At 43.7% G+C, this 27239-nt stretch overlaps 2 protein-coding genes and 1 long non-coding RNA gene across 5 annotated transcripts in view; 2 read left to right on the plus strand and 1 right to left on the minus strand.

The window, feature by feature from the left end:
- Positions 1-10238, plus strand: part of ELF1 (E74 like ETS transcription factor 1) — an 80038-nt gene extending 69800 nt beyond the window's left edge. For all 3 annotated transcript variants that reach the window (XM_081917835.1, XM_081917836.1, XM_081917837.1), the window contains exons 6-9: positions 924-1007; positions 3955-4147; positions 5093-5542; positions 8652-10238. In XM_081917835.1, coding sequence (XP_081773961.1) covers positions 924-1007; positions 3955-4147; positions 5093-5542; positions 8652-9276 — 1352 coding nt within the window. In that variant the 3' untranslated portion in view covers positions 9277-10238. The remainder of the gene's footprint in view (positions 1-923; positions 1008-3954; positions 4148-5092; positions 5543-8651) is intronic.
- LOC309373609 lies at positions 2388-8353 on the minus strand. The gene is made up of 2 exons (XR_014170086.1): positions 5842-8353; positions 2388-2654 (listed from the first exon to the last, which is right to left on the minus strand). It is a non-coding gene; the product is annotated as an uncharacterized lncRNA (long non-coding RNA).
- A 3293-nt stretch (positions 10239-13531) lies between the features above and the next one.
- Positions 13532-27239, plus strand: part of SUGT1 (SGT1 homolog, MIS12 kinetochore complex assembly cochaperone) — a 47283-nt gene continuing 33575 nt past the window's right edge. Inside the window, exons 1-5 of the mRNA XM_081917886.1 lie at positions 13532-13673; positions 13767-13812; positions 21811-21901; positions 24245-24314; positions 25970-26040. Coding sequence (XP_081774012.1) covers positions 13642-13673; positions 13767-13812; positions 21811-21901; positions 24245-24314; positions 25970-26040 — 310 coding nt within the window. The 5' untranslated portion in view covers positions 13532-13641. The remainder of the gene's footprint in view (positions 13674-13766; positions 13813-21810; positions 21902-24244; positions 24315-25969; positions 26041-27239) is intronic.

Here is a 27239-nt window from a genome sequence, read left to right on the forward strand (position 1 = left end):
TTCCAGGATCTGCCCTGGTTACTGATTTTGTTTCCAGGCCAAGCTTAATGGCTTGGAACTTCTTTACTTTTTTTACTTTACTTTACTTTATGCTTACCTCATATGCTCCCACTCATCTGCTTCAACCAGCAGAACTGGTGCTGTTACAGAGCCACATATTACTTGCTTCATGTTTGTAAGAAAATGATCTTTTAGTGCAGCAGTACCTGCACTTTGGAACTCCCTGCCTCATGACATCAGGCAGGCCCCTTCACTGCACTTTTCTTGGTGCCAGTTAAAAGCTTTTTTTAATGCAAGCCTATGTAGATATGTGGAGTGTTTACATGTATTTTAATCTGGTTTTAGGCTTATCCTTGATTTTAATTATTTTAAATAATGTTCTTAATAGTTTTTATTAGTTTTTACTGATTTGATTGTTTTATTCTTTTTGTAAACTGCTGTAGATATTGATGTTTTACTCTTTTACTTTTAATTTTAATTGTTTTAATCACTTGTTTTTAACTTTTTATTGGTAATTTTAATATTTTTGTAAGCCATTTACAGTTTTTATTTACAATCAGTTGATGCGATAAATTAAAAATAAATAAAATATTGATTCTTAGATGCCTATTTAGCTCATTGCTAAATGGGATAAATATAAATTATCAGAATTTAACTAGCAAAGGCTTATTGCTAAGTTTTGGATAAATTATTTGGAGATCCATAATTGGGAAGGTATTTGTCCCACAAAATAAGTACTGTAAAATCATTGACTTGGACTCCATTGGTGTGCTGGGTCCTTGAACTGTTGTGATCTTATCTAGCAGTTTGGTTGTTTTAAATCTGACGTGCCGTGGGTTCGATATTCAGTGAAAGCATTGGTTGCCCTATGTCTGTTTTATAGTTTCAGTGTGAAAGTTCATACAACAGTCATTTTATTTCAGGGAAGAAACCCAAAGCTCCGCGACCAGAATCTCCTACTCTGACTCCTAACATATCAGTGAAAAAGAAAAGCAAAGATGGGAAGGGTAAGCATCGGCAACGTGATCCGACGCCTGTTGATAGAGCTGAGTATATAACGATTCTGGATAATTGGGAGTCAAGCACAACTACTACTTCAGCAGGGCTGCTTCATTCTGATCATAGGGTTTAAGAGGCAATGAGAGGTGTTTCTTGTTTCATCTGAAGTGAATTTGCCATCTACAGTGATAACAGTAAATAAGATAATTGGGAAATTGCCCTTGCCTCATTCCATGGCAAGTGCTGCTTTTTTGTACTGCAGGAGTATACAGGTACCCACTGCAGGTACTTTCTGATACTAAGCCACACTGTATTTTTAAGTTGTTGTTGTTATTAATTAAGCTTACATACTGCACCCAAGAATCACAGGGAGGTTTACAGTATAAAGGTGACTTTTCCAGGGCGTGTGTGTGTGTCTGTGTCTGTGTCTGTGTGTCTGTCTGTCTTACAATGGACTCTGCTCTGTGCCTGTCAGATAATACTAGTCTAAGTGAAGAATAGCAACACTATGAACTATGAAAAAGTTCTGTAATGCTTGTGAGCTCCTTACGATATAGACTGATTTGATCCCATGTAAAATTCTCTACATAGTGCTACTTGTGTGGAGACTCTGGGCATTATTGAACTTGATGGTAGAGAATCTGCAATGTTACAGCCTTGACATGCTCACTCAGAACCAAAGTATAATAGTTGGATTCAAATACTTTTGCTTTTTGACAATATGTTGAAAATGATCAACATAAAGTTGGAACAAAATTGGACAGCTTTGTTGTCCAAGAGCCCGTTGAAATAGGTTTCTGCAAAGATAAGGGAATCCTCATTCTGCATAGGTGGCCCTGTGCCCTCTTGAGGCAACCCCAAATATCTAAGGAGGTCAATCCTAAATGTGGGGGGGGGTGCAGTCAAAGGGACTTATTTCTCTATTGGTGGTTTTGCGGCATCATCAAACCTTTTTTAGAGTGCTGACTTCAAGGAAATGAGCACTACTTGGACTTAGGACCCCACCCACTCAAGATTACCCGAATGATGAGCCTTTCTATTGGCAGCTGCCCGTATGGAGATAGCCAGATGCTGGGAAACTAACTATGGGCTTCACATCGACTCTTGGTGTCCCAGAGTAAATGGCATTGGCTGTCAAAGCAGCAAGGGACAAATACAATCCCTGTTCCTTTTATAACTTTTGGCAAGTGTTTACTGAATAGAGAAATCATACAGATTGTGGCAGGAATCTACCCAGCACTCATGAGAAAATGTGGCATGATATTTAGAGTAATCAGATGAAACTTTCATAGAATGAAAGTCTGTCATTCTATTGGGTAAACAAACAAACCATTGTGTTGCAAAATGTGACTCAGCATTACTGAAAGCAACACAATGGCCAGAAACACTTACAGTATAGAAAACTTTATGGAATAATGCAAAACATGAAAACTATCAAACTGAAGTCTCTGAAAGTCCTTGAATAAGTCACGGTGCCAGACTTTACCCAACGAAAATCAAGTTTGTATAATCATCAAATGTCCAATTCTGATGTCCAACTCTGAACTCTGCTGAACAGTGTTTCCGGATAGTAACTACTGTTTCGTTCAGTTCTTCACCAGCCAATTAGTTCAACAAACTCTCGTAAGTACAAAGATGTGTAATTTCTTCATTATCTGAAAATAAAATATACAAACAATGACCTGCACATACATAACAATAACTTCAAATAGCGTGGAAATTATAAACTGTAACATAAAAAGGTTACATACCCAATCTTTTTTTGAATTGATATAATATACATGAGAATGAAAAATACTCTGGAACAGTGCTCATACGATTATGTAGTCACTGTTACTAACATCATTTTTTGAAAAATATATATAGCCAGCCCCAGGTGATACTGATAACAAGGAGACTGAGCTTAAAGCCACAGTACAAAGTAACAGCAAGGATACAGATAATCAAATAAAACATTTGAGGTCTAATTCCGAGTTAAGTCCCCCTGGATGAATGGATTTAAACAAAAATAAAATGGGTTTCTTGCTGCCGTAACTGATGTTCATAATCTTTTCTGATACCCTTTGTCCCCTGATTCACCCATAAAACTGTAAATAATAAATCCGTATCTGAATGGTTGTGGGAAACAAAATATTCTACCAGAGGTGCCTCCATATTGGCGTTACATATGCGTGAACGATGTTCCCCAATCTGAACCCCAACTGCTCGAAATGGTGGAGCCTATATACAATAGATTACAAGGACATCGAATAAGGTAGACAACGTCTCTGGTCTGACATGTACTAAATTGACAAATAACAAATCTGAAATTAGTTTTCTCATCATAAATTTCTTTAATCTGTGAAGAAAAAGGGCAGGATAAACATCTGCTACATTTGTGGTGACCAATGGGCCCAGAACTACTGATGGTATATTATAATTCTTTCGGAATTCATATCCGTGTGTACTAACATTTCCTTAATTGATTTGGTTCGTCTCAGGCCAATCAAAGGAAATTCATTACAACCTGGTACATTCCAGAGTGCATGCCAATGTTTGCATAGAATTCTAATGATTCTATCTACATGAGTGGTATATTATAATGAACCCATAATGCGATTTTGAGACAGAGAGGTGGCTGTGGTACTATGGAAGAAAAGAAGGGTCCCAAAATCCAGGATAATTTATTTGAAGTTATTGGTTTTTTTTATTTTTTAAATACATTTTTATTGAAGTTATACACAAAAACAGACATATAAGAAAATACAGAAAAAATTTTACAAAGAATATTTGAAGCTATTGTTATGTATGTGCAGGTCATCGTTTGTATATTTTATTTTCAGTTAATTAAGAAATTACACATCTTTGTACTTACAAGTGTCATTTTATTGGGACAAGTTATTTGTTGTTTACTGCGGTAACAATTGTTTTCTCAAAATGTGTCTTTCTGAAATTCTTTTTATTCATTTATTTTAGGAAACACAATTTACCTTTGGGAGTTCTTGCTAGCTCTGCTTCAGGACAAAGCCACTTGTCCGAAGTACATAAAATGGACTCAGAGGGAAAAGGGCATTTTTAAGCTTGTGGATTCCAAGGCCGTGTCGAGGTTGTGGGGAAAGCACAAAAACAAACCTGATATGAATTATGAAACAATGGGCAGGGCTCTCAGGTAGGTAAACCTACGATCATGACAGAATATACTCAGCACAAAATGTATATCATAAGGGGGAGAGCATCCTAAGCTAAAACAATGTTAAGCACTAATACTAGTAAATATTATATACAGATATACAAAAATACTTTGTGCGGAGCTCACCCCGCTCTCCAAAACAACAACCACACTCCCAACCTAATGAGGATAGAGTCTGATCAGTGAGCCTGCCATGCTGACTGTTGGGAGGGAAAAGATTGAAAATAATATTAACATTCTAGAAATATTAATACTGTGGTTGAATCAAGACTAGCTAGCGCTGGACTAGTAAGACATGGCTCACAATCTTCCTCTCTTAGCATTGATACCGGCTGTTAAATGAATCATGACCATCTCAGGCCCACAACTGCATTTTTGTTTGCAGTGTGGCTTCATAAGCCTAGGTGGATCCTGTTCTGTACTTTGAGCGGAATGTCCTTGGTTGCATGAAGACCTTTCAGAATATGGAGAGTGATCTGTTGGGGGAAAGTACTTGAGTATTCAAAGCTCATCAAGAACAGAAACAGCAGGAAATGAATTGTGTTCATTCTTTTAAAAGTGCATATTGCTGCATTAATCTGTTAGTGTTAAAACAGTATTTTAGGTAGAGTTTCTCCAACTTTAAGTACAGTCGTACCTTGGTCGATGAACACCATGCGACTCAAACGTTTTGGCTCCTGAACCCCGCGAACCCGGAAGTGAGTGTTCCGGTTCGTGAACGTTCTTTGGAACCCGAACGTCCGACACAGCTTCTGCGGCTTCCGATTCAGTGCAGGAAGCTCCTGCAGCCAATGAGAAGCAATGCCTTGGGTTTTCGAACGTTTTCGAAAGTCGAATGGACTTCTGGAACATATTCCGTTCAACAACCAAGGTACAACTCTATTCCTTTGTGTAATCTTTGGTGTGTTTTCCTACTTCAAATAGATATTATTACCAAAGAGGCATTCTGGCCAAAGTAGAAGGACAACGTTTGGTGTATCAGTTTAAAGAAATGCCAAAAGACCTTGTTTACATAGATGATGAAGATCCAAGTTTGAGTACAGATTCCCCCGATTCATCTTTACAATCAGCACCTGCTGGTAATAGAAACCAAACGGGCAGGTCTAAAACGTCTTCAAATATGGCACAAAAAGGAACATCTGCTGCTGTTTTAAAGACTCCGGTCAGCTCCAAGTCTGCCAGGCTTAAGCAGCCCATTGAAAATTTTCAACAGCAGCTGCCCACCGTGACATCAGAAGTGTTGAGGACGGTGCAGCCTAGTCAGCCAGTCCATCCAACTCAGCTTTATCGGACAGTTCATTTAATGCACCCCGTGCAACCCATTCCAGAAGGACACACAGCTGTGAGCAGTAACATGCTGGAGGAGAACATAAGGTAAGAATGTCAGAACAGGGCACCTGGGACTGCTGGGGGCAGCTAGCTTTAACAACAACAGCAACAATCATCATAATACCCCACTTTTCCCCCCAGACAGGACTCAAGGCAGCTTACAGATAAGAACAAGAATCACTAAAAACATGGAAAAAAACAATTAAAAACCAATTAAGAGAACTAAAACTATATACATATATAAAATCTGTTTAAAACATACAAATAATTACAGTACCTAAACTGTTAACCAGAAACCATTTTGAGTTTCGTCAACAAGTCACTTAAGCAAAACCTTGGGTTACCTTGACTTTGTGAAGATGTCAGCTCCCAGAAAGAAGCTCCCAGTCTCTTTGCTCCCTGCTGCCACCAAGCAGCTCCTGCTAAACAGGTCCACAACAGCACAAGGCTTTGAACTTTGAAAGTCTGTTCCAAGCCCTAAAACAGACAGATGTGTACCTTTATTCCTCCACACTGTGCAATGACATATACTTTCTGGGTGGCTCACAAAAAATTAAAGGAATAAAATACAATACTAAATATGATGATGCAGATGATAAAAGTTATTATTGAAGGATGAATAAGTACAGCAATTAAGAACATGCATATAAAATAAAGAACAAACCCCGATTTGAGAAGCCTATAATTTTAAAAAGATGGGAGGGTGCTACATTGACAGGATGCCACCACCACAAAGGCCTTTTTCCTAGGAGCCACCCATCTCACTTCATTTGCCAAGGGCACTTGAAGCACGGGCTCCTCTGATGAGGATGTTAAGGATCAGAGAAAATATTTTTTTTTAAAAAAGTAACTTGGCCTTTAAAGTTGTTAAGAGCTTTAAAAGTATGCAAGCATCACTTTAAATTGAGCCCAGAAACTTAACTGGGATCCGGTGCAGCTGGCAGAGCTGGGATGTAATGTGGCCAAAATAATATTGGGAGCATATTCTGGACCAACTGCAATTTTCAGTGCTTTTTAAAAGTTCGCTCCATGTCTAACCCATTGCAAAAGTCTAAATGGGTGGTTAGCAGGCCAGATAGGACTGCATCTGGCTTGTCATGCATAGACCAGGACACTAGGAAGATGTGAAAATAAGATACCTAAAAGTGGAGGGCAAATTTGCACTTCTCTCTCAAATGGTTAATGTACACACAAGGCACCCAGAAATTTAGAATTTGGCACATATGTAGTCCAGAACCCAGTGGCTACAAGAAAAAGTTTGAAAATTAGTCATTGTTCCCTCAAAACTATAATATTGGGGTTATGGTGCTCACCTCACAACAAAAAAACAAGTTGCACTGAATAACTGAAACATTGGCTTGGGAATTCTGTTCCTCCTCCAAACTTGGATTGGGGGTGGGGACAATTCCAATCAAAGCCCAAAACACAGGCTGTTGCTTTCAGATGCAAACTTTTATTTACTTATTTTCACACAGACTTCACTGCTGGTCAGTGGGCATTAGAGATAAAAATCTGTGAATATGGTTAGTCCACAACAGCCGGATTTGAGGGGCCTCACAATACCTAGAAGTGCCATGCTTGGTGTTGTGGTTCTGCTGGGCTGGGCTGGGCTGGGCTTGCCTCCAGAGTGCCTCACAGCCGACACAAGCAGGGAGGACTGAAGTACAAGGCAATGGGATGAGAGGGGAGCAGTATTGGAGGGTGGCATGGAACAAAATGGAATACAGCCGTACCTTGATTTTTGAACAGAATGCATTCCGGAAGTCCATTCGACATCTGAAACATTCAGAAACCAAGGCGTGGCTTCTGATTGGCTGCAGGGGCATCCTGCAGCCAATCAGAAGCTGCGCCGGACGTTCAGCTTCTGAACGTTTGAAAACCGGAACACTCACCTCCAGGTTTCAATCATTCGGGAGCCGAAATGTATGAGTACCAAGGGGTAGAAGGAGGGAGAGAAATACAGACCACTCCCTATTTTGAGGGTTATTTTTAAATTCCTCTTTACAGAACACAAACACATCCAGGCACACAGACTTTGCTATTTCTTGAGTCCTTTGTGCAAAACTAAGGAACTGTTAGTTATTGAAGCTGGGGAGGATTTTTGATGGGGGGGGGTATTTTAAGAAGATAAACAGTCATGCCGAAGTGTTTCCCTACTTTTTTGTTGCTGTTTTATTTAAGGTGTCTTTTGTAGCCTTTGAAAAATGGAATCAATTACCCATTCCAAAAAGAAAGCATCACAAATTTGCCTCTCTGCAGTTTTTTTGCATTTGCCTTTTTCGCCAGGGGGATATTTTAAACATCCATCCTCACTTCTATTTGCAGAAAGTAACTTCTAGGGTAAGAAGTGTGAATAGAGGATTCTGGGTCTTTTTCAGCTTTGTGATGCCATGGGAAAAGTCTTACAATGCGGCTATTTTTCAGCCAGAAGAGCAATAATGAACCCTACTCTCTAAATTTGCTCTGTTTGAATATCAGCTGACACCAGCCACTCCCTGCTTCTCAGCTATCTTAAGGCTTATGCCGTGCAGAAATGGAAAAGGCCTTCATTGGAATTCACCAGTGTCTGATGCCCATTGGGAGCAGCAGGGTGGAGACAGCGAGGCCAAGAATTGGCAGGCAGAGTCCTCTGCTCCTAGCTTTGTCCCTGTCCTCCTTCTCCCTGCTAAGTTCTGCAAGGGCAAAACTGAGATGGAGGAGGAGGAAGCACAGGCAGAACTCTCTGGGCTCATGGTAAAAGTAATATTTTGATACTGAACAGATTTGGGGAAAGTTACGGTGGTCAACTGAGTTACTTCTATTTTGGATGAACAAGTAGATTTTATTTCTAAATTGTGTTCACAAAGATTCAAGATATTTAGTTTTAGTTTTAATGTGTGAAGAGCCTCGTCCTCTTCATTTGTCATATTCCTCACAACTACTTTAGTTTTCTCCTCATCCTCAACATTGTTTGCTTTAGGCTGAAAGAGAGTTCGGTGTTTTCCAGTGATTCCTCATTTGTTTGATGCTTTCCAGTGAGTCCTCATTAGGGAATTAGCATTGGCTTTCCAGGCTGAAGGCAAGTTCATTGTCATGTGGCTTTCAAACAGAACAATATTACAAATGCATTAGAAGTAGGGTGAGGAAATGTAATTATTTTTGCCTCTCTTAACAGGACTATCCAAGCCCCAAGCCAAGTTCCGGTTGTTGTGTCCCCAGGGAATCACCAGCAGCTGCATACAGTAACACTCCAGACAGTGCCTCTAACCACAGTGATAGCCAGCGCAGATCCAACATCCACCACAACACCCCAAAAGTTTATTCTACAAGCCATCCCAACTTCACAGCCCATGACTGTGCTTAAAGAGAACATTATGCTGCAGTCTCCCAAGCCAGTCTCTCCTCCTTCATCCATTGTCTTCAGTCCTGCTCAGGTTCACCAAGTTCTCACCAGCAACGTGCAGACCATTTGCAATGGAACAGTCAACATGGCTTCTTCTCCATCCTTCAACACTGCTACCCCCGTGGTAACTTTTACGCCCAGCAATTCACACGTTGTTGCTCAGCCGTCCAACACTGTGATCACTTCTGTCATTAAAGCTCCAGAAACGAAACCAACTGTTATACAAGGAGTGATAAAATCAGAGGCAGAGGATAACACCGTGGAAGAATGCAAACACTCAGAGCAAGGCTTCCAACAGCAGCCTTTGATGGTGGTGGTATCCAACTCCAATGGTTTTCCCTCTTCTGTGCAAATTAAGCAAGAAAGTGAACAGTTGGAGCAAAGTTCATACAAGTAAAGTTTTTTTGTGTGTGATGGGACTTCACCAGCTGTTTATGTATCATCTGATTCCAAAGCAGGCATTACAAAGCTACTTTAATTTCTGAAATTAATTTAGAAGTAATACGATACACTTAATTTCAGTGTTTTGTTTGCTAAATGATATAAAATATTAATGTTTAAAAATGCAAGCTTGAAGGAATATGGCATTTATCTTTTTTAGATCACTGTCTAAAGAATCTTAATTTCATACACTTCATGCATTATTTGTCTATCTTGCTACCTTGCATAATAATATAACCATTGCTGTAATCAGTGCTTTAAAATAATAAATTTCTACAAAGATGTTTTCACCCATCTATGTGATTCTTTTAGCAAATTCCAAAGATTTGTTTAATGCCAGTGAACTAAAATACTTTTGTTTTTATATGGACAAACAAGCGGACAGTTGGAAATATCCTTGTTTCTATTGTGTTTTGCACCAACTACTTCGTTGTGCAAAATGAAATACACCTCCGAGCCCAAGAAGATACTAATTTACAATATGCTTTTGTTTTCATAATGCGGATTCCCTGTTCACCAAAACTGAAGTTATCATTACAGGTGCAATTATTTTCAGACTACTTCAACATTCAAGCTTTAAAAAATGTGTTTCCCATTATTTTGTAGGAAGGTGAAAAAAGAATTGTATGATTTATGAAAGTATTTTGAGATTAAAATGTTTCTATAGAACTACAGTTTTCTATTGTAAATATGTAATTTAATTTCTCAAAGACTTTTTCAAAATTTTGTTTCTATAGAGCAATATTTTATAGATACAAATATGATCATTATGTTTAGAGCTCTAAAGTTATATGTATTCAGATATTACAGAGTGGATTTGTATTTAAAAAAATTTTAAATTGTGGAACCCTTCTGAAGCTTTTTTGTCTTTTGTATTTTAATTGGTTTATTATGAAAATAAATCAAGTACAACATGTTTATATGTTTTTGTTTGTGAATCTAGGAGTCTGGAGAGATAAATTTGGCATGCATTACCATGTAGAACAGTTCAGGATAAAACAGTCTTGGTAAATAAATTCAAATACAGTACAGCAAATAATGAAGTGTCTTCACCAATATGGCCATCAAATACACTCAGCATAAAAATAATTTTTAATCCCCCAATATTGGTAGGTTGCATCCGACGCTTCACAGGTGACCTGCTCATGCAACAGGACTTCTCACTCCTCTCCAAAATATTCCAGTATTGTGTGCATACTGTTGACTGATGACTCTTCTGCACTGTCGTCCACTCCTACTTATCCCCACATTGCAGTGATTAATGACAATCCTGCATTGTTATGTACTAAGCAGGCTTCTAACTAGCAGCTTCCAGAAGCACAACTTTTTGTGGCAGAAACAACAAAGTATACAATTGTATACATTTAAGCTGGTACCCCTTGCATCTCCTGGTAATTTGGCTCCATATAGCTGCCAATGGATGATAACTCTTCATCTGTCTAATGGGCTCTAGTTTGCAAAAGCTTATGCCATGATGAGTTGGGTAAGTGTTTTAAGATAGCACAAGAACATGTAATACATCAAAACAAGTGATTATTGTATAAAGGGCTGATGTGAAATAGAGCTTAACTATACTCCTCTCCCTAGTCATTTTCTATCAGTGGCAGTTTTCCATTCCAGGGGTGGGGGAACACCTCATGGGCAATGTGAAGCTTTGATTATCCTTGGAGCGTGGTCACTGAGTGTGGACATCCTGAACCACAGGGTACCTGGCGGCAAGCCACTCTGGAGTGCATGATCCCACATCAGATGTTAGTGTGCAGTCCAGCAGGCCAACGGGTCCAAAGTCCAGTCAGACCAGGTTCCTGTCTTTGCAGCTGATAAAGGGGTCAGGGCACTGGGAGGTCAGTCCCACACAATCACAGTCCCCAAGAACTTCCTTGGAACATCCAAGCGAGGGTTCAACTTACATGGGAAGTTAGGTAGACACAGCACCTCCGCTCTGTTTCCCTTTTATCTCTTGTCTGCCGATTGCAGCCTCTGAGCTTGATGGGGCAGGTGACCTCACCTGTTCGGAGCCTACTCCAGCTGGGGAATCACACACTTCCTCCCAGAGCTAATGAGCCCCAGCTGGTCAGTTAGGGAGCTGGGCTGTGGGCCCTTGCCTGCCTCAGCTTCCTAGCAGGTCCCTTCCGCTGCTCTTTATGCCTTGGAGTCCTCCATGATTGTAGAGACGGGCCTCTCTGGTCCTGCCGCTCTGGTTCCTGTGCACTGACCCCCACCATCCTCCATCTCCCCACGAGTACTTCCTACACCAACCTCCTTTCCCCATCCTCAGCTTCCCCAGGTGTGTCCCAGCCCCAGCTAAACCCCTTGCCAGGATCCTCTTCCTCCTTTTCCTCCTCCCTGTTGTCCTGCCAGTTCATGACAGTAAAAACCCCTGCAACAGTGGCCTTGTAAACTTAGTCCCATAATATATTTTTTCCATATCTCAATTCTTTTCTTTTCTTTTTGCTTTCCTCGCCATTATTTTTCCTTTGGGATGTGGGTAAAAGGAAGAAAAAAAGAAGACTCAAAATACAGCATTTAAAGCAAATATGGAAACATGCACAGCTGAATCTGTAGTGGAAAAGATAATTTGCCCACAGCATTTGCTTGTGCACCTGTCATTTATCTCCACTGCAAAGATAATAAACACAGAAGGAATTCCTCAATTTTGGTTTTCAAGAGCTAGCTCTTGTTTTAAAAATACTTTAAAGTTTTGGGCAGAAGAGAACGGTCGACAGAAATCAATAGCTATATCTAATCTTTTACTAATTATATGACAGGCTGGCAGGTGCATGCCCTCCAACATTTTCGTCCCCCAAAATGGGACGTTAGGAGGGGCACACCTTCCTCTCCTGCTGTCTGGTGCTCATCGGCTCTGTTGACTCGCTCCATTCCAGGATCCAAACACAAGCCAGGATTGACTTCTGTGATCTGGAATGTCCCACTTAAAATGGGACACTTGCAGGATATGCAAGTGCACCCCACCAGCCTTAAAACAACAACAACAACAACAACAACAACAACAACAACAAATAATAATAATAATAATAATAATAATAATAATAATAATAATAATAATAATAAAATTGAAACAAAAGGAAGCAGGAGTAGGGCTCTTTCTAGCTCCCCACCCTCAAGGATATTTTTTTAATGTATATATTTAAAAGTACAGCCAATCTGCATGCAAGTCACTGGAGGCTTCTGCAAAAACAATCATTTTAAACGGGAAAGAAGCAGAAAGAATCTGTTATTGGCAGATTTTATGAGACAGGAAAAAATGCCAGAACTTCAAGCTCCAGAGGTGTATAAGGGAGCCATTGGAGCACCCCACAATCGCCTAACCTTGACTCCCATAGGTTCAGGTCTTCAAGCAAGGGACTTCAGCCAGGAGATAGAAGCAAACCAGCAGCCAGTAGCCTTTGCAACACCACTTCAAACTACCACATAGAAGCAGAGAGAAGCCCCAAACAATGGTTACATCCATATTCCCAAAATAAATTTCCAGAAGCAGCATCAAGACATCATAGATATGTCCCAGAACAATGTGTGGTCTCGGGTAGAACCCGAGATCCAGGCATGCCCGAGTCACTCAAAGTCTTTCACACATACTCCATCACAGTACAAATAAAAGTATTTCGTTTCCAGATCCCTGTGTCAAGTCAGATACACCCATTTGTGTCTCTGGGCTTCTTCCCACTATGGGGCAGGTAGGCATTGTGACTGACAAGGTCCTGTCTGACACGCCCACGACTCCTTGCGAAGGCCCTGGGCTCTCTCGCCGCCCCCTACACCTCGCTTCCCTGGGTCCTAAATGCCATTGGAACTGAGGAGATTTCTTCGGGATTTCTAGTTTCCCCATCAGCCAATTGCGACAGTTGGGCGGGAGGGGGGGCGGGGGCGGGTCTCGCGCCCTCCTTCCAATTTCCCGGTAACTGGTACGGAAATTTTCTATAGCTAGGCAAGATTTCAGCCAAATATATATTATGCTTTGCATGAGAAAGCCTCGAAATGATTAGCTTATAATGTGAAGCCACGTAAATTTAGAACCAGAACCAGATGAGGGTCGGGAGCTTCAGGAGAGAAGCTCTTTTCAGCCATCTTTTCAGCCAAGTTTACACGACGGGGAAGATCTCGGTGTCCTTCCCGCCCAGAGGCGCCGCCCCCGCGGGGAAAGCGGCGCGCGTCTCGCGTCCTCTGACGCTCCAGTCGAGCGGCGGGCGCTCGGGCGCTCGCTGATGACGTCACCGTGACGCCCCGCCCCTTCTCTTCCCTCGCCGTAAAGAAAACCGAACCAAACTCTCGGCGCTCTCGAAGTTTCCGTGGCGTCGCCAAGATGGCGGAGTCGGCGGGGCTGGGCGTGTTGCGGTGAGCGGCCTGGTCCCCCCCCCGGCTCCCCTCGGGGTCCCCTGTCTGTCTGTCTGTCTGTCCGCCTCTGACTCTGAGCCTCTTTCCCCTCAGGCTGCCGGACGGAGACGTCGAAGGAGACCCCGCCGGAGCCGCGCAGGTGAGCGCCGCCAGCCGGGGGGCGGGGAGGCCGGGCGAGAGCAGGGAGGCTGCCGCGCTTCTTCCTCCGCCCCGTCTCCCATCTCGGCTCACCCGCCAGCTCCTTAGGCGGCCCCGCCGGTCCCTTGGCCGCCTCCCGCTTTTCTGATTGGAAGGGCCTTTCAGGCCCTCCCCTCCCTCTGGGACCCGGGGGGCTTCTGAGCGCCAGATCTCGCCCAGCAGCATCTTCAGCTTTTCGAAATTGCCCTCCTTAAAGTCCAGAGTCTGTGTCCGACTGGGCTTAGCTTTCCCTTGCCTCTATATGGTCACTTTCTCGCGAGTTTCCACTGCATCAATCAGTTCCTTCCTGTTGGTGAGGACCAGGTCCAAGATAGATGATCCCCTTGCTGGTTCTTCCACCTTCTGGGAAATGAAATTGACAATGAGGCAATGGAGGAATTTGTTGGAAGTCTCCCACGACTACTGATCTTTCTCCTTTTTGAATGTTTGGTCATCTGCCCTAGGAAGGACTCATCCATGTCTTCAGTTTGGCTTGGAGGTCTTTAGCAGACCCCCACAGTAAGGTCACTGTTGTTTCTCTCTCCTACAATTTGTACCATAAACTCTCAATCTGCTTTTCATGCTCCAGGTCATGGATTTCTTCAAGAGTGTAGACTATCTTTACATATGATGCTGCTACTCCTCCCTTTTTAGTCTATTCCTTTAAATGTATTGATTGATATATGCAGCCCATATGTTTATACTGGAACATATCCAAAACCCTGGATGACAGCCCCCAATGCTTTTATGTTGTTGTTGTTTAGTCGTTGAGTCGTGTCCGACTCTTCGTGACCCCATGGACCAGAGCACGCCAGGCACTCCTGTCTTCCACTGCCTCCCGCAGTTTGGTCAAACTCATGCTGGTAGCTTCAAGAACATGATTTTTGAGAACATGAATGCTTTTAAAGACATTAAATAGCATAGGAGAAAGAATGGACCTTTGTGGGGCCCCAAAGTCAAAGGTCATGGGGCTGGCACTCCACAACATCCAACAAAATCCTAATATTACTTGCTGGTAGTGACCTCATAGTAGGTAGTGACTTAGGAGTGCAGCTACTGTAATACAGTACAGTGGTACCTCAGGTTAAGAACTTAATTTGTTCTGGAGGTGCGTTCTTAACCTGAAACTGTTCTTAACCTGAGGCACCACTTTAGCTAATGGGGTGCCGCGCTGCCACCACGCAATTTCTGTTCTCATCCTGAAGCAAAGTTCTTAACCCAAGGTACTATTTCTGGGTTAACGGAGTCTGTAACCTGAAGCGTGGTGCCACTGTACTTCCAATTCCCACTCCCTTGAGCAGCTTCAGAAGGGCATCATATTAAATGACACAGTTATTCTAATAACCTATTAAACTAATAATCTTATTTTAGTATAGGCAACTCCTGTTTTAGGCACGTCCAAACGACATATGATTGCACACATGTGCAAGGCACTAAACCTGGTAGTAGCCCCAAAATATACTAAAGATACCATGAAAACTACTCCCACTGTTACAATGAGTTTTTGGAAGTAACCTTTCCCCCCAAAAGCATTTTAAAGACTGAGATCATAAATATCAAGGGAGGAAGTCAACAGTGCTTGCCAGATGAAACAACCTGCTTTCTTAGAATCATAGAATCATAGAGTTGGCAGAGACCACAAGGGCCATCGAGTCCACCCCCCTGCCAAGCAGGAAACACCATCAGAGCACTCCTGACATATGGTTGTCAAGCCTCTGCTTAAAGACCTCCAAAGAAGGAGACTCCACCACACTCCTTGGCAGCAAATTCCACTGTTGAACAGCTCTTACTGTCAGGAAGTTCTTCCTAATGTTTAGGTGGAATCTTCTTTCTTGTAGTTTGGATCCATTGCTCCGTGTCCGCTTCTCTGGAGCAGCAGAAAACAACCTTTCTCCCTCCTCTATGTGACATCCTTTTATATATTTGAACATGGCTATCATATCACCCCTTAACCTCCTCTTCTCCAGGCTAAACATGCCCAGCTCCCTTAGCTGTTCCTCATAAGGCATCGTTTCCAGGCCTTTGACCATTTTGGTTGCCCTCCTCTGGACATGTTCCAGTTTGTCAGTGTCCTTCTTGAACTGTGGTGCCCAGAACTGGACACAGTACTCCAGGTGAGGTCTGACCAGAGCAGAATACAGTGGCACTATTACTTCCCTTGATCTAGATGCTATACTCCTATTGATGCAGCCCAGAATTACATTGGCTTTTTTAGCTGCCGCGTCACACTGTTGGCTCATGTCAAGTTTGTGGTCAACCAAGACTCCTAGATCCTTTTCACACGTACTGTACTGCTCTCAAGCCAGGTGTCACCCATCTTGTATTTGTGCCTCTCATTTTTTTTGCCCAAGTGCAATACTTTACATTTCTCCCTGTTAAAATTCATCTTGTTTGTTTTGGCCCAGTTCTCTAATCTGTCAAGGTCGTTTTGAAGTGTGATCCTGTCCTCTGAGGTATTAGCCACCCCTCCCAGTTTGGTGTCATCTGCAAATTTGATCAGGATGCCCTTGAGTCCATCATCCAAAACAAAAAAAAAATCCTTCCAGTAGCACCTTAAAGACCAACTAAGTCAGTTCTTGGTATGAGCTTTCGTACCTGGTATCTGAAGAAGTGTGCATGCACACGAAAGCTCATACCAAGAACTGACTTAGTTGGTCTTTAAGGTGCTACTGGAAGGATTTTTTTTTTTGTTTTGACTATGGCAGACCAACACGGCTACCTATCTGTAACTCCATCATCCAAGTCGTTGATAAAGATGTTGAATAAGACCGGGCCCAAGACAGAACCCTGTGGCACCCCACTAGTCGCTCTTCTCCAGGATGAAGAGGAACCATTGATGAGCACCCTTTGGGTTCGGTTAGTCAGCCAGTTACAAATCCACTGAGTGGTAGCATAGTCAAGACCGCATTTTACCAGCTTCTTTACAAGAATATCATGGGGCACCTTGTCAAATGCCTTGCTGAAATCAAGGTAGGCTACATCCACTGCGTTCCCTTCATCTACCAGGCTTGTAATTCTGTCAAAAAACGAGATCAGGTTAGTCTGACATGACTTATTTTTCAGAAATCCATGCTGACTATTGGTGATCACAGCATTCCTTTCTAGGTGCTCACAGACTGTTTGCTTAATGATCTGCTCCAGAATCTTCCCTGGTATTGATGTCAGACTGACTGGGCGGTAATTATTTGGGTCCTCTCTTTCCCCCTTTTTGAAAATAGGGACAACATTTGCCCTCCTCGAGTCTACCGGGACTTCGCCTGTTCTCCAGGAATTCTCAAAGATGACTGCCAGTGGTTCTGAGATCACATCTGCCAGTTCTTTTAATACTCTTGGATGCAGTTCATCTGGCCCTGGAGACCTGAATACATCTAGACTAGCCAAGTATTCTTGTACTATCTCCTTAGTTATTCTGGGCTGTGTTTCCTCTGCTGAATCATTTGCTCCAAATTCTTCAGGTCGGGCATTGTTTTCTTTATCGGAGAAGACTGAGGCAAAGAAGGCATTGAGGAGTTCAGCCCTTTCTGTGTTCCCTGTTTGCATTTCACCATCTTCTCCTCTGAGTGACCCCACTGTTTCTTTGTTCTTCCTTTTGCTACGAACATACCCATAAAAGCCTTTTTTGTTGCTTTTAACCTCTCTTGCAAGCCTGAGTTCATTCTGTGCTTTAGCTTTTCTGACTTTGTGTCTACACGTGCTGGCTATTTGTTTGAATTCCTCTTTGGTGGCTTCCCCCCTTTTCCATTTTTTGTACACATCCTTTTTTAATCTTAACTCAGTTAAAAGTTCTTTAGATAGCCACCCTGGCTTCTTTAGGCACCTTCCATGTTTCCATCTCATTGGTATTCTCCCCCTGTGTGCAGTTCTGGGGGTTCTCCCAACACTCTAGAATGGATTTGGGGGATGGAGAGAGGCAGGGAAAGCCCTCTTGCAGGAACAGGAGCCCTTGTGCTGACTTCTGCTGTTATGCCGAGTTAGTGCAATCTGGCCCCAAGACTCTGCCAAATTCCATGTTACAATTCTCTGAGGGGTAATAATTTATTATTATTTTTCAATTTCACTAAAGTCCAGGCAAAACCCAACATATTAGAATCATGTTGCTCCATTTATCATCTACTACATTTATTATCAGGTGGTGCTGTAGGTTAAACCACTGAGCCTACGACTTGCCGATCAGAAGGTTGGCGGTTCGAATCCCAGCGACGGGGTGAGCTCCCATTGCTCGGTCCCTGCTCCTGCCCGCCTAGCAGTTCGAAAGCACAAGTAGATCAATAGGCACTGCTCCAGCGGGAAGGTAAACAGCGTTTCCGTGCGCTGCTCTGGTTCGCCAGAAGCGGCTTAGTCATGCTGGCCACATTACCCGGAAGCTGTACGCCGGCTCCCTCGGCCAATAAAGTGAGATGAGCGCTGCAACCCCAGAGTCGGCCATTACTGGTCCTATTGGTCAGGGGTCCCTTTACCTTTTACATTTATTATCCACCATCCAACTTGCCTACTAAGGTGACAGCTGGGAAGTTAATACCTCACCATTCCCTAAATAGCGACAGTTATAACCCAAACATTTCTTATAGCTATACATAGCCACCAAAATATGTATGAAGACTATATCACCCACATGTCCAACATCAAGCACTTGATATCTTAGATCTTTTCACAAGCATCTAGTATATCTGAAGTTCCACCCACGTTTCTGGCATCAAGCACTCAGTTATATTTTTTGAAACCTCAAATTTGTTTGTGGATTTAAATTGTGCTTTTGCTGCTATTTTATTTGTACTCGACTTGGAGAGCTTTTTGATTATGTGCTTTATAACTACAAAAGATGTATGATACAAAAGATCAGGCATGTCCAACTTCAAATAGGCTGCGATCTACTACCCAGGATCATAAACTGGCAGTGATCTACCCATTGTCATTGAAGGGACGAGGAGTGTGCGCAGGGTGAGCGTGTGGAAAGAGGTTGCTAAGGAGGGGGGAGTTTAAGTTGGGGGGGAAGGAAAGGAAGGCAAAAGTTCTCTTTCTGAGGAGCCAGTCGGCTTCTTTCCCCATCCCCACCCCAAGCCAGCCCTTTCTTAATTTCTCTCTACCCCCTTAAGCAGCTCTCTCTCCCCATCCCCCATCCCTGTCAAAGAGAGCCACGCAGCTGTTGGATCCCAATCCTGCCCACCCAGGGGAACCGAGCAGCTGATGCTGTTGCTGGTCCTGATCCCGCCTTCTGTCAGAGACAGCACAGACCACTCCCCAGCTCCCTTGCCCGCCTGCTTCTCATTGCTGCCTCCACCATTTCCCGAGCTCCAGCCTCACACAAATCTCAGTCCCCCCTGCCCCTTATACCGCATTGCGGCCCCCTCGCAACATGAATGATACAGTCAACTAAGTTGCACCCTGATCGATGGGTTGGACATGCCTGCAATAGATGAATCAGCTTATAAGAGTTTTCTTTTGCCCCCACATTCTTCCTCCATCTGTCTCTTATCTTTGAATATTATTTCCACCTTCTTTTGCTCCTGTATCTTATTCTTGACACTCAAAGGATTTCATTATACTCTAGATAGCAATCCTTTCTGAGAATTGTAGTTTCCCAGCATTATCTCAAGTATAGTTTGTGACCTATGTGATACCGTTAGTCCTTGCAGATTTATTTAAGCTTTTTATTAGCCAAAACTCATAGATAGGTTTCTAGATCCTTTACTGTCACTGCAACTAATTCTCACATCTTTCAGACCCCTCACAAATTTTGTATGTTCCTCTAGTTTTCTAGAAACTGATGTCACAATATATTATCACTTTGAAAATGTTTCAGTGGAAAAATGACATTGCCAGAGAAATTTTATGGGCCATTACTAACCTAAACTTAATCCATTTTCTCACTAGCACTCATTGAATGGCATTAGAATGCACCATCCTACTATCTCCTAAACAGTATTTTAATGATGTTTAAATTCCTGATTGTTCCAGAGTCCATTGTGTTGGTTATACCCTTGTATCATAGCAGTTTATAGAGCTGCTCACAGCCTCCCAACATCTGGGGGGCTTTAAATGTTACCCTAGGACTTTTCCAATTGAAACAAACTTGTCTGCAGTTATGTACTTAAGAATTCTAGGCAAAAATTGTGTTCCTAAACTTTTTAAATGCCAACTTTAAATGCTCCTTTTGCCATTTCTACTTGAACAAAATTCATTGGCTTCACTGCAGTGCTAAAAATCAGTTTCCCAATTATTTTTAGCTGTTCCATAGACGCATTTTTTGTGAGAAACAATGTTTCCATGTGCTCTGGCACTTGTCATGACCCTCCATGCACCAGAAGTGGTTTAGACATGTTGGTCACATGACCCTGTTTGTGGACAAACCGCGGCTCCCTTAGCCTGAATAGTAAGATGAGCACCGCAACCCCACAGTCGCCTTTGTGGGATCCAGGCATCCTTTACCATTTACCTGTGAGAGATGAAACAAAATTGAGCTTGAGAATAAAAATTTATTTGATTCTCAGCAAATTTTTGTTACTAAACCTGCACTATCCAAGATAATGGGAAAACAGGGAACACTTAGGAAGATTATTGTTTTATTTATTAATTAAATATGTATATCACCCTTCATCTGAAATACTGCTGCAGAACAGGAAGGAAAGATAAGTTTGTAACTGAAAGAAGATATTGGTGTTATAAATATGAAATTGGAAACTGCTAAATATGTGATATATTGAAATTTAGATTGGAGGGTGTCAAGGAAGTCTTATAGCAATGTACAGTGGTACCTTGGCTTACATACGCTTCAGGTTACAGACTCCACTAACCCAGAAATAGGTTTTGATCCGGAGAGGATTCTTGTTATCGTAACTGGAATGCTACGTAAATGAAGGAGCCTTTGTTCTCTTTATACATTATTTTTGCTGTGCTATGAATCGGCAAGCCTTCACTGAAAAAAGAATCAATTATTAACGGAATGAAATTACAGTGGTATCTCAGGTTACATACACTTTAGGTTACATACTCCACTAAGCCAGAAATAGTGCTTCAGGTTAAGAACTTTGCTTCAGGATGAGAACAGAAATTGTGCTCCGGGGGTGCGGCGGCAGCAGCTGGAGGCCCCATTAACTAAAGTGGTGCTTCAGGTTAAGAACAGTTTCAGGTTAAAAACAGACCTCCGGAATGAATTAAGTTCTTAACCCGAGGTACCACTGTAAATGTACCAGGAAACAAGAAGAAACAATTCTTTTATTTTTTCGCTTTTATTGCTGTTATGTTTTTATGTTGTGTCAAGTGTTATGTTTTTCTTTTGTGTTAATGTCTATGCATTATATGAGAAAACCAATAATTTTTTTTTGGGGGGGGGGATGAAATACTGCTGCAGCACCACCCTGTTTTACACTAAGTAACTGACTCGGGTGGGGAACAGAAAGGGGCTGGAGTAGATTTGCCTGTGGGGAAGCATTGGTGGATGAACCATTAAGCATGTCCCTCCTATCCATGAAGCTTCCTAAGTGAATTTTGACCACCAAGGAGTTGCTTGTGCCTGTGCAACTTCATTCAGAGCAGTGCTGTTACATTGGATGTGAAACTGATCTTCTGTCGCATTGGGTATGAAATTGGTTGTCTACCCTGTTAACTTTGAATAGTAAAGAGAAATTTGTGTGTATACTGAGAAATCAGAACAGTTGCATAGTAATAAATAGATGTCACAACATTATACATTCAGTAAATAATTTTTACTGTCCCCCCCTTCATTCTAGATACAGTTTCTTGACTAAAATGCTGTTTACTCCTTGGTGTATACTGTGATGCTTTTATCTCACTTATAGGCACCTATCCTCTGAATTTGAGAATTTTGCTTCTGGTGTAATTCTTCTCAAAGCAAAATTGTACTAATTGATGCTCTTTGATTTGACAGGCAAGACATTTCACTGTGGGCTACACAAGGATTTGTAGAAAATGTCATGTTAAATTTCTGCATTTACACTTGCAGAAGCTGACAGCGGCTTTAGAACAGAAGCCAGATGATGCAGAGAATTATTGTCAACGAGCTTTTGCTCACCTTCTTCTACAAAATTACCATGGTAACATCTCTTTATTTGGTGCTGTTATATCCCGAAATGCTAAAATGTTTTTAGAGTTAATGATGGTCTAAAATTTGATTTCATACAGTCAAAGAATTGCCGTATTGCAGAGTTGGAAGGGTCCCTGAGGGTCATTTAGCTAACCCCTTGCAATGCAGGAATTGCAACCCCTTGCAATGCAGGGCTTTCGTTTCTTTTTTGCTCCCCTCCCCCGCTAGCACATTAGTAGGCTTTGCTTGTGTATTTCACAAAATAACTGCTTGGAATGCACACAGTTTGTGTCTTTGCCTGATATTTTCCACCTCATCACACCTCTGTGCTAGATATAGTTACTTCAAAATCAATTCCGTTGGTTGGATCCAAACTGGGTAATAAGCAAGCAGAAGGCATTTCTACCCTCACAATATCAATGGTGTTTCTCCAGTTTTTGGCACCTTTCCGGTCCCCTATGGCTTACATGCCATTCTGGTCCTCTAACTTCTGGAGCAGATTTGGGCTTGTCATCAAGAAGCTCAGTTCAGCTGTAACTCTTCATGTGTCCTGAACAATGAGAATTTCATTGTGGTGGATAGGGTAAGCCCCTGTTGTGTAAACCAGTGATGATCTCAGCACAGGGGGAAACCAGTTGTGTGTCGAGGGTTGGATGCAGGCCACAGCCACCTGACCCACTCATGGTGAGAGCCTCTAGCGGGTGTGATAAAGAATCACTGGGCGAGAGATGGGGAGGAAGTGGTTGGATCTGCCCATTGTATTGTCTGTGTTCTTTTACTGTTGATTAGGCATGGCATAGGGGAACTACGTGGGTGGCAGCCATCTGCGCTTTTTATTTTTTATTAATATTAAAATTTGCATATTGCCCTACACCCACAGGTAGGGTGGTTCACAACATAAAATCACAATATAGAAACATGAAAGACATAATAAAAATAAAAACAAGAACAACCCAATAATCCCCCTTCTCCAACACATTTTAAAAGCAGATTGGATGTCAGTCAACCAAAGGCCTGGTTAAAGAGTTTTCACCTGGCATCTAAAGGTGTATGATGAGGGCACCAGACGAACCTCCCTGAGGACAGCATTCCACAAATGGGGAGCCACTGCAGAAAAGGCCCATTCTTGTGTTCACCAGTATGCAGACTATACCAAGCTTGACCTCTTGTTTAAATCGGAACCAGTGAAGACAGTGAACTTCTTGTGTGGATATCTGGAGGTGGTTACGGAGTGGATGGCAGCCAGTGGATGGAATTAGTGGTTCTGGGAGACAGAGCAAGCAGGTGTGGGGGGTTCCCTGGTCCTGAAGGACCAGGTGCACAGCCTGGGAGTCATTTTGGACTCACAGCTGTCCATGGAGGCATGGGTCAATTCTGTGTCCAGGGCGGCTGTCTACCAGCTCTATCTGGTACACCGGCTGAGACTCTTCCTGCCCGCAGGCTGTCTTGCCAGAGTGGTAATGCTCTGTGTATCTCCCGCTTGAACTACTGTGCTCTACATGGGGCTACCTTTGAAGGTGACATGGAAACTACAACTAATCCAGAATGTAGTTACCAGGCTGGTGACTGGGAGCAGCCACTGGGACCATAACACTGGCCCTAAAGGATCAATACTGGCTCCCAGTACGTTTCTGAGCACAATTCACAATGTTGGTGCTGACCTTAAAGCCCTAAATGGCCTCAGCCCTGTATGCCTGAAGTATCTCCACCCCCATCATCCAGCCCAGATAATGAGGTCCAGCTCTGAGGGTCTTCTGGTTGTTCCTTCACTGCAAGAAGTGAGGTTACAGGGAACTAGGAAGAGGGCCTTCTCAGTAGTCAAGCCCACCCTGTGGAATGCCCTCCCGTCAAATGTCAAGGAAATAAACAGTTACTTGGCTTTTAGAAGCCATCTGATGGCAACCCTGTATAGGGAAGTTTTTAATTTTTGAAGTTTTATTGTGCTTTTATAATTTTTGGAAGCCGCCCAGAGTGTCTGGGGCAACCCAGCCAGATGGGTGGAGTATAAATACTACGACGACTACTACTACTACTACTACTACTACTACTGTTGTATATCTTATCTTTTCTAGCTGATTTATTATGTACTGTACTTGTTTGTCATAACAGCTCAATATTTGAAACTGATACTACTAATCTAAATAAGATTCAGAAAACTTTAGATGCAGGTTTTGCCTTCTTCCTAGAATAGCTTGTTTATATTTTATTTCTAATATATGTAGTTGCCACCCATTAACTGACTATTCTAGTATGAGGAAACCTGTGTGAAGTATTGAGGAAAGACAGAATTAGTGTGGTTTAATAGTGAGTGAAATAATGCAATACTTAGAAATTTAATAACCGTTTTTTGTAGATGCCATTGCAGATGCAAAGAAGTCACTATCACTTGATGCCAGTAATGCTGTAGCCTTTCTCAGACAAGGGTGAGTGTTTATTTTATGAATCGTATGCAGGTGTTTTTAGTTTCCCAATTTTGTGAAGATCTTGTTGACTTTCTTGCAAAGGTGCTTTGTATGGGGAGAATCACTGGCATTCACACAAGTTGCCCTTCCCCCGATTTTTGCAACACACTACCCCCACCGCAATGTGGCTTCCTGAGAAGTTATTCCTTGGGAATGGTGTGGAATGTGGGTGCAATGGGTAGGGGGGTTGGAGAGCACTGGGGCCTTGCTTTACAAAATTGGAAGTATTCTATTCTCAAAATAGTACTTTTGGATAAATATTTAGAATATTTACCTGGACCTACAGTGGTGCCTCGCAAGACGAAATTAATTCGTTCTGCAAGTTTTTTCTTCTTGCGAGTTTTTCGTCTTGCGAAGCACGGTTTCCCATAGAAATGCATTGAAAATCAATCAATGCGTTCCTATGGAAACCACCTTCAGACCAGGTCCGGGGACAGTCTGTCCCCCGACCTCTTCTGAAGGCTGGGGGGGGGGGGAGACAAGGGCTTTTCTTCCCACCCCCAGCATTTTAAAAAACCCCGGGACAGCGGAGGACTTCTCCGCTGTCCAGGGCGATCTTAAAATGCTGGCGGGCGGCAGCGAAGGCTTCCTCTTCTGAAGGAAGAGGACCTCTTCTGTAGGCCGGCGGGGGGCAAAAGTCTTTGCTCCCCCCCTGCCTGCCTTCCCGGGAGAGCGGAGAAAGGGGGGAGCAGGCGGGGGGGAGCAAAGACTTCCCCCCCCCCCCGCCTTCAGAAGAGGTCCTGGACCTCTTCTGAAGGCTGGCGGGGGGGGGGGGCAAAAGTCTTTGTCCCCCCTGCCTGCCTTCCCGGGGGCTTTTAAATCGCCCCGGGACAGCGGAGAAGTCCCGTGCTGGCGGGCGGCTGTCCCGGGGCGATTTAAAAGCTTCTCCGCTGTCCCGGGGCGATTTAAAAAACTTCTCCGCTGTCCCGGGGCGATTTAAAAGCCCCCGGGAAGGCAGGCAGGGGGGACAAAGACTTTTGCCCCCCCCCCCCGCCAGCCTTCAGAAGAGGTCCAGGACCTCTTCTGAAGGCGGGCGGGGGGCGAAAGTCTTTGCTCCCCCCCGCCTGCCTTCAAAAGCCGTCCGGGATAGCGGGAAGCGCTTCCCTGCTATCCCGGACTGCTTTTAAAATGCTGGCGGTGGGGAGCAAAACCTTTCGGCCCCCGCCGGACTTCCTGGACCTCTTCTGAAGCCGGAGGGGGGAACAGGCTTTGCTCCCCACCGCCAGCATTTAAAAGAGGTCCCTGGAGATTTCCCTATGGCTTTCGTCTTGTGAAGCAAGCCCATAGGGAAATTCGTCTTGCGAAGCAACTTGCAAACGGAAAACCCTTTCGTCTTGCGGGTTTTCCGTCTTGCGAGGCATTCGTCTTGCGGGGCACCACTGTATTTATGATTTCCGTAGCAATTTAATACAAGTTCATTCAAGATTCTTGATTGCAAGTCACAGACCAAGTAAAACTAAGGATTCTTTTAATTATTAAATAATTGAAATGTTTATAAGGTTTGACTGTTCCTCTGCATTAATAGGGGTGAATTGTCAATCAATTACTGAATTTTATAATGTTGGTAGATCCTGCTTAACAAATATTGGCATTTTCTCCTCTTATGTGTACATCAGGGTAGGTGAATACCATATGAAAGACTATGATTCTGCACTGAAGTCTTTCAGGGAAGGACAACAACTGGATAGTAAGTATGAACGTTCAAACTGATATGCCACCTCATGCTCAAAGTGGCTGACAACACTTTAAAAATCACATAATTACAAATATAATCAAAGTAGTTATCACAAATAATGCATTGAAAATCTCTAAATTAAAGATGCAAAAAAATAATATCGGTACAGTGGTGCCCCGCAAGACGAATGCCTCGCAAGACGAAAAACCCGCAAGACGAAAGGGTTTTTCGGTTTTTGCGACGCTTCGCTAGACGATTTTCCCTATGGGCTTGCATCGCAAGACGAAAGCCCATAGGGAAATCTCGGGGACCTTTTTTTAAATGCTGGCGGTGGGGAGCAAAGCCTTCCCCCCCCCCCTCCGGACTTCAGAAGAGGTCCAGGAAGGCCGGCGGGGGCGAAAGGCTTTGCTCCCCACCGCCAGCATTTTAAAAGCGGTCCGGGATAGCAGGGAAGCGCTTCCCGCTATCCCGGACGGCTTTTGAAGGCAGGCAGGGGGGGCAAAGACTTTTGCCCCCCCTGCCTGCCTAACCGGGGGCTTTTAAATCGCCCCGGGACTGTCCGGGGCGATTTAAAAGCCCCCGGACGGCTTTTGAAGCCTCCCCCCGCCGCCCGGCTTCGGGGCATCGTCCCGATGCCGGGCGGTGGGGCAGGAACGCCTCCCCCCGCCGCCCGGCTTCGGGGCATCGTCCCGATGCCGGGCGGTGGGGCAGGAACGCCTCCCCCCGCCGCCCGGCTTCGGGGCATCGTCCCGATGCCGGGCGGTGGGGCAGGAACGCCTCCCCCAGCCGCCCGGCTTCGGGGCATCGTCCCGATGCCGGGCGGTGGGGCAGGAACGCCTCCCCCAGCCGCCCGGCTTCGGGGCATCGTTCCGATGCCGGGCGGTGGGGCAGGAACGCCTCCCCCCACCGCCCGGCATCGGAACGATGTCCCGAAGCCGGGCGGCCGGGCGGGAAAGCCTCCCCCCGCCGCCCGGCATCGGAACGATGTCCCGAAGCCGAGCGGCGGGGCGAGAAAGCCTTTGTCCCCCCTGCCTGCCTTCCCAGGGGCTTTTAAATCGCCCCGGACAGCGGAGAAGTCCTCCGCTGTCCCGGGCGATTTTAAAATGCCGCCCGCCAGAAGAGGTCGGGGGAAGGCGTTTTCCATAGGAACGCATTAATTGATTTTCAATGCATTCCTATGGAAAACCGTGCATCGCAAGACGAAAAACTCG

Source organism: Podarcis melisellensis, assembly GCF_964234715.1.
Source record: "Podarcis melisellensis genome assembly, chromosome: 7".
Taxonomy (NCBI): Eukaryota; Metazoa; Chordata; class Lepidosauria; order Squamata; family Lacertidae; genus Podarcis; species Podarcis melisellensis.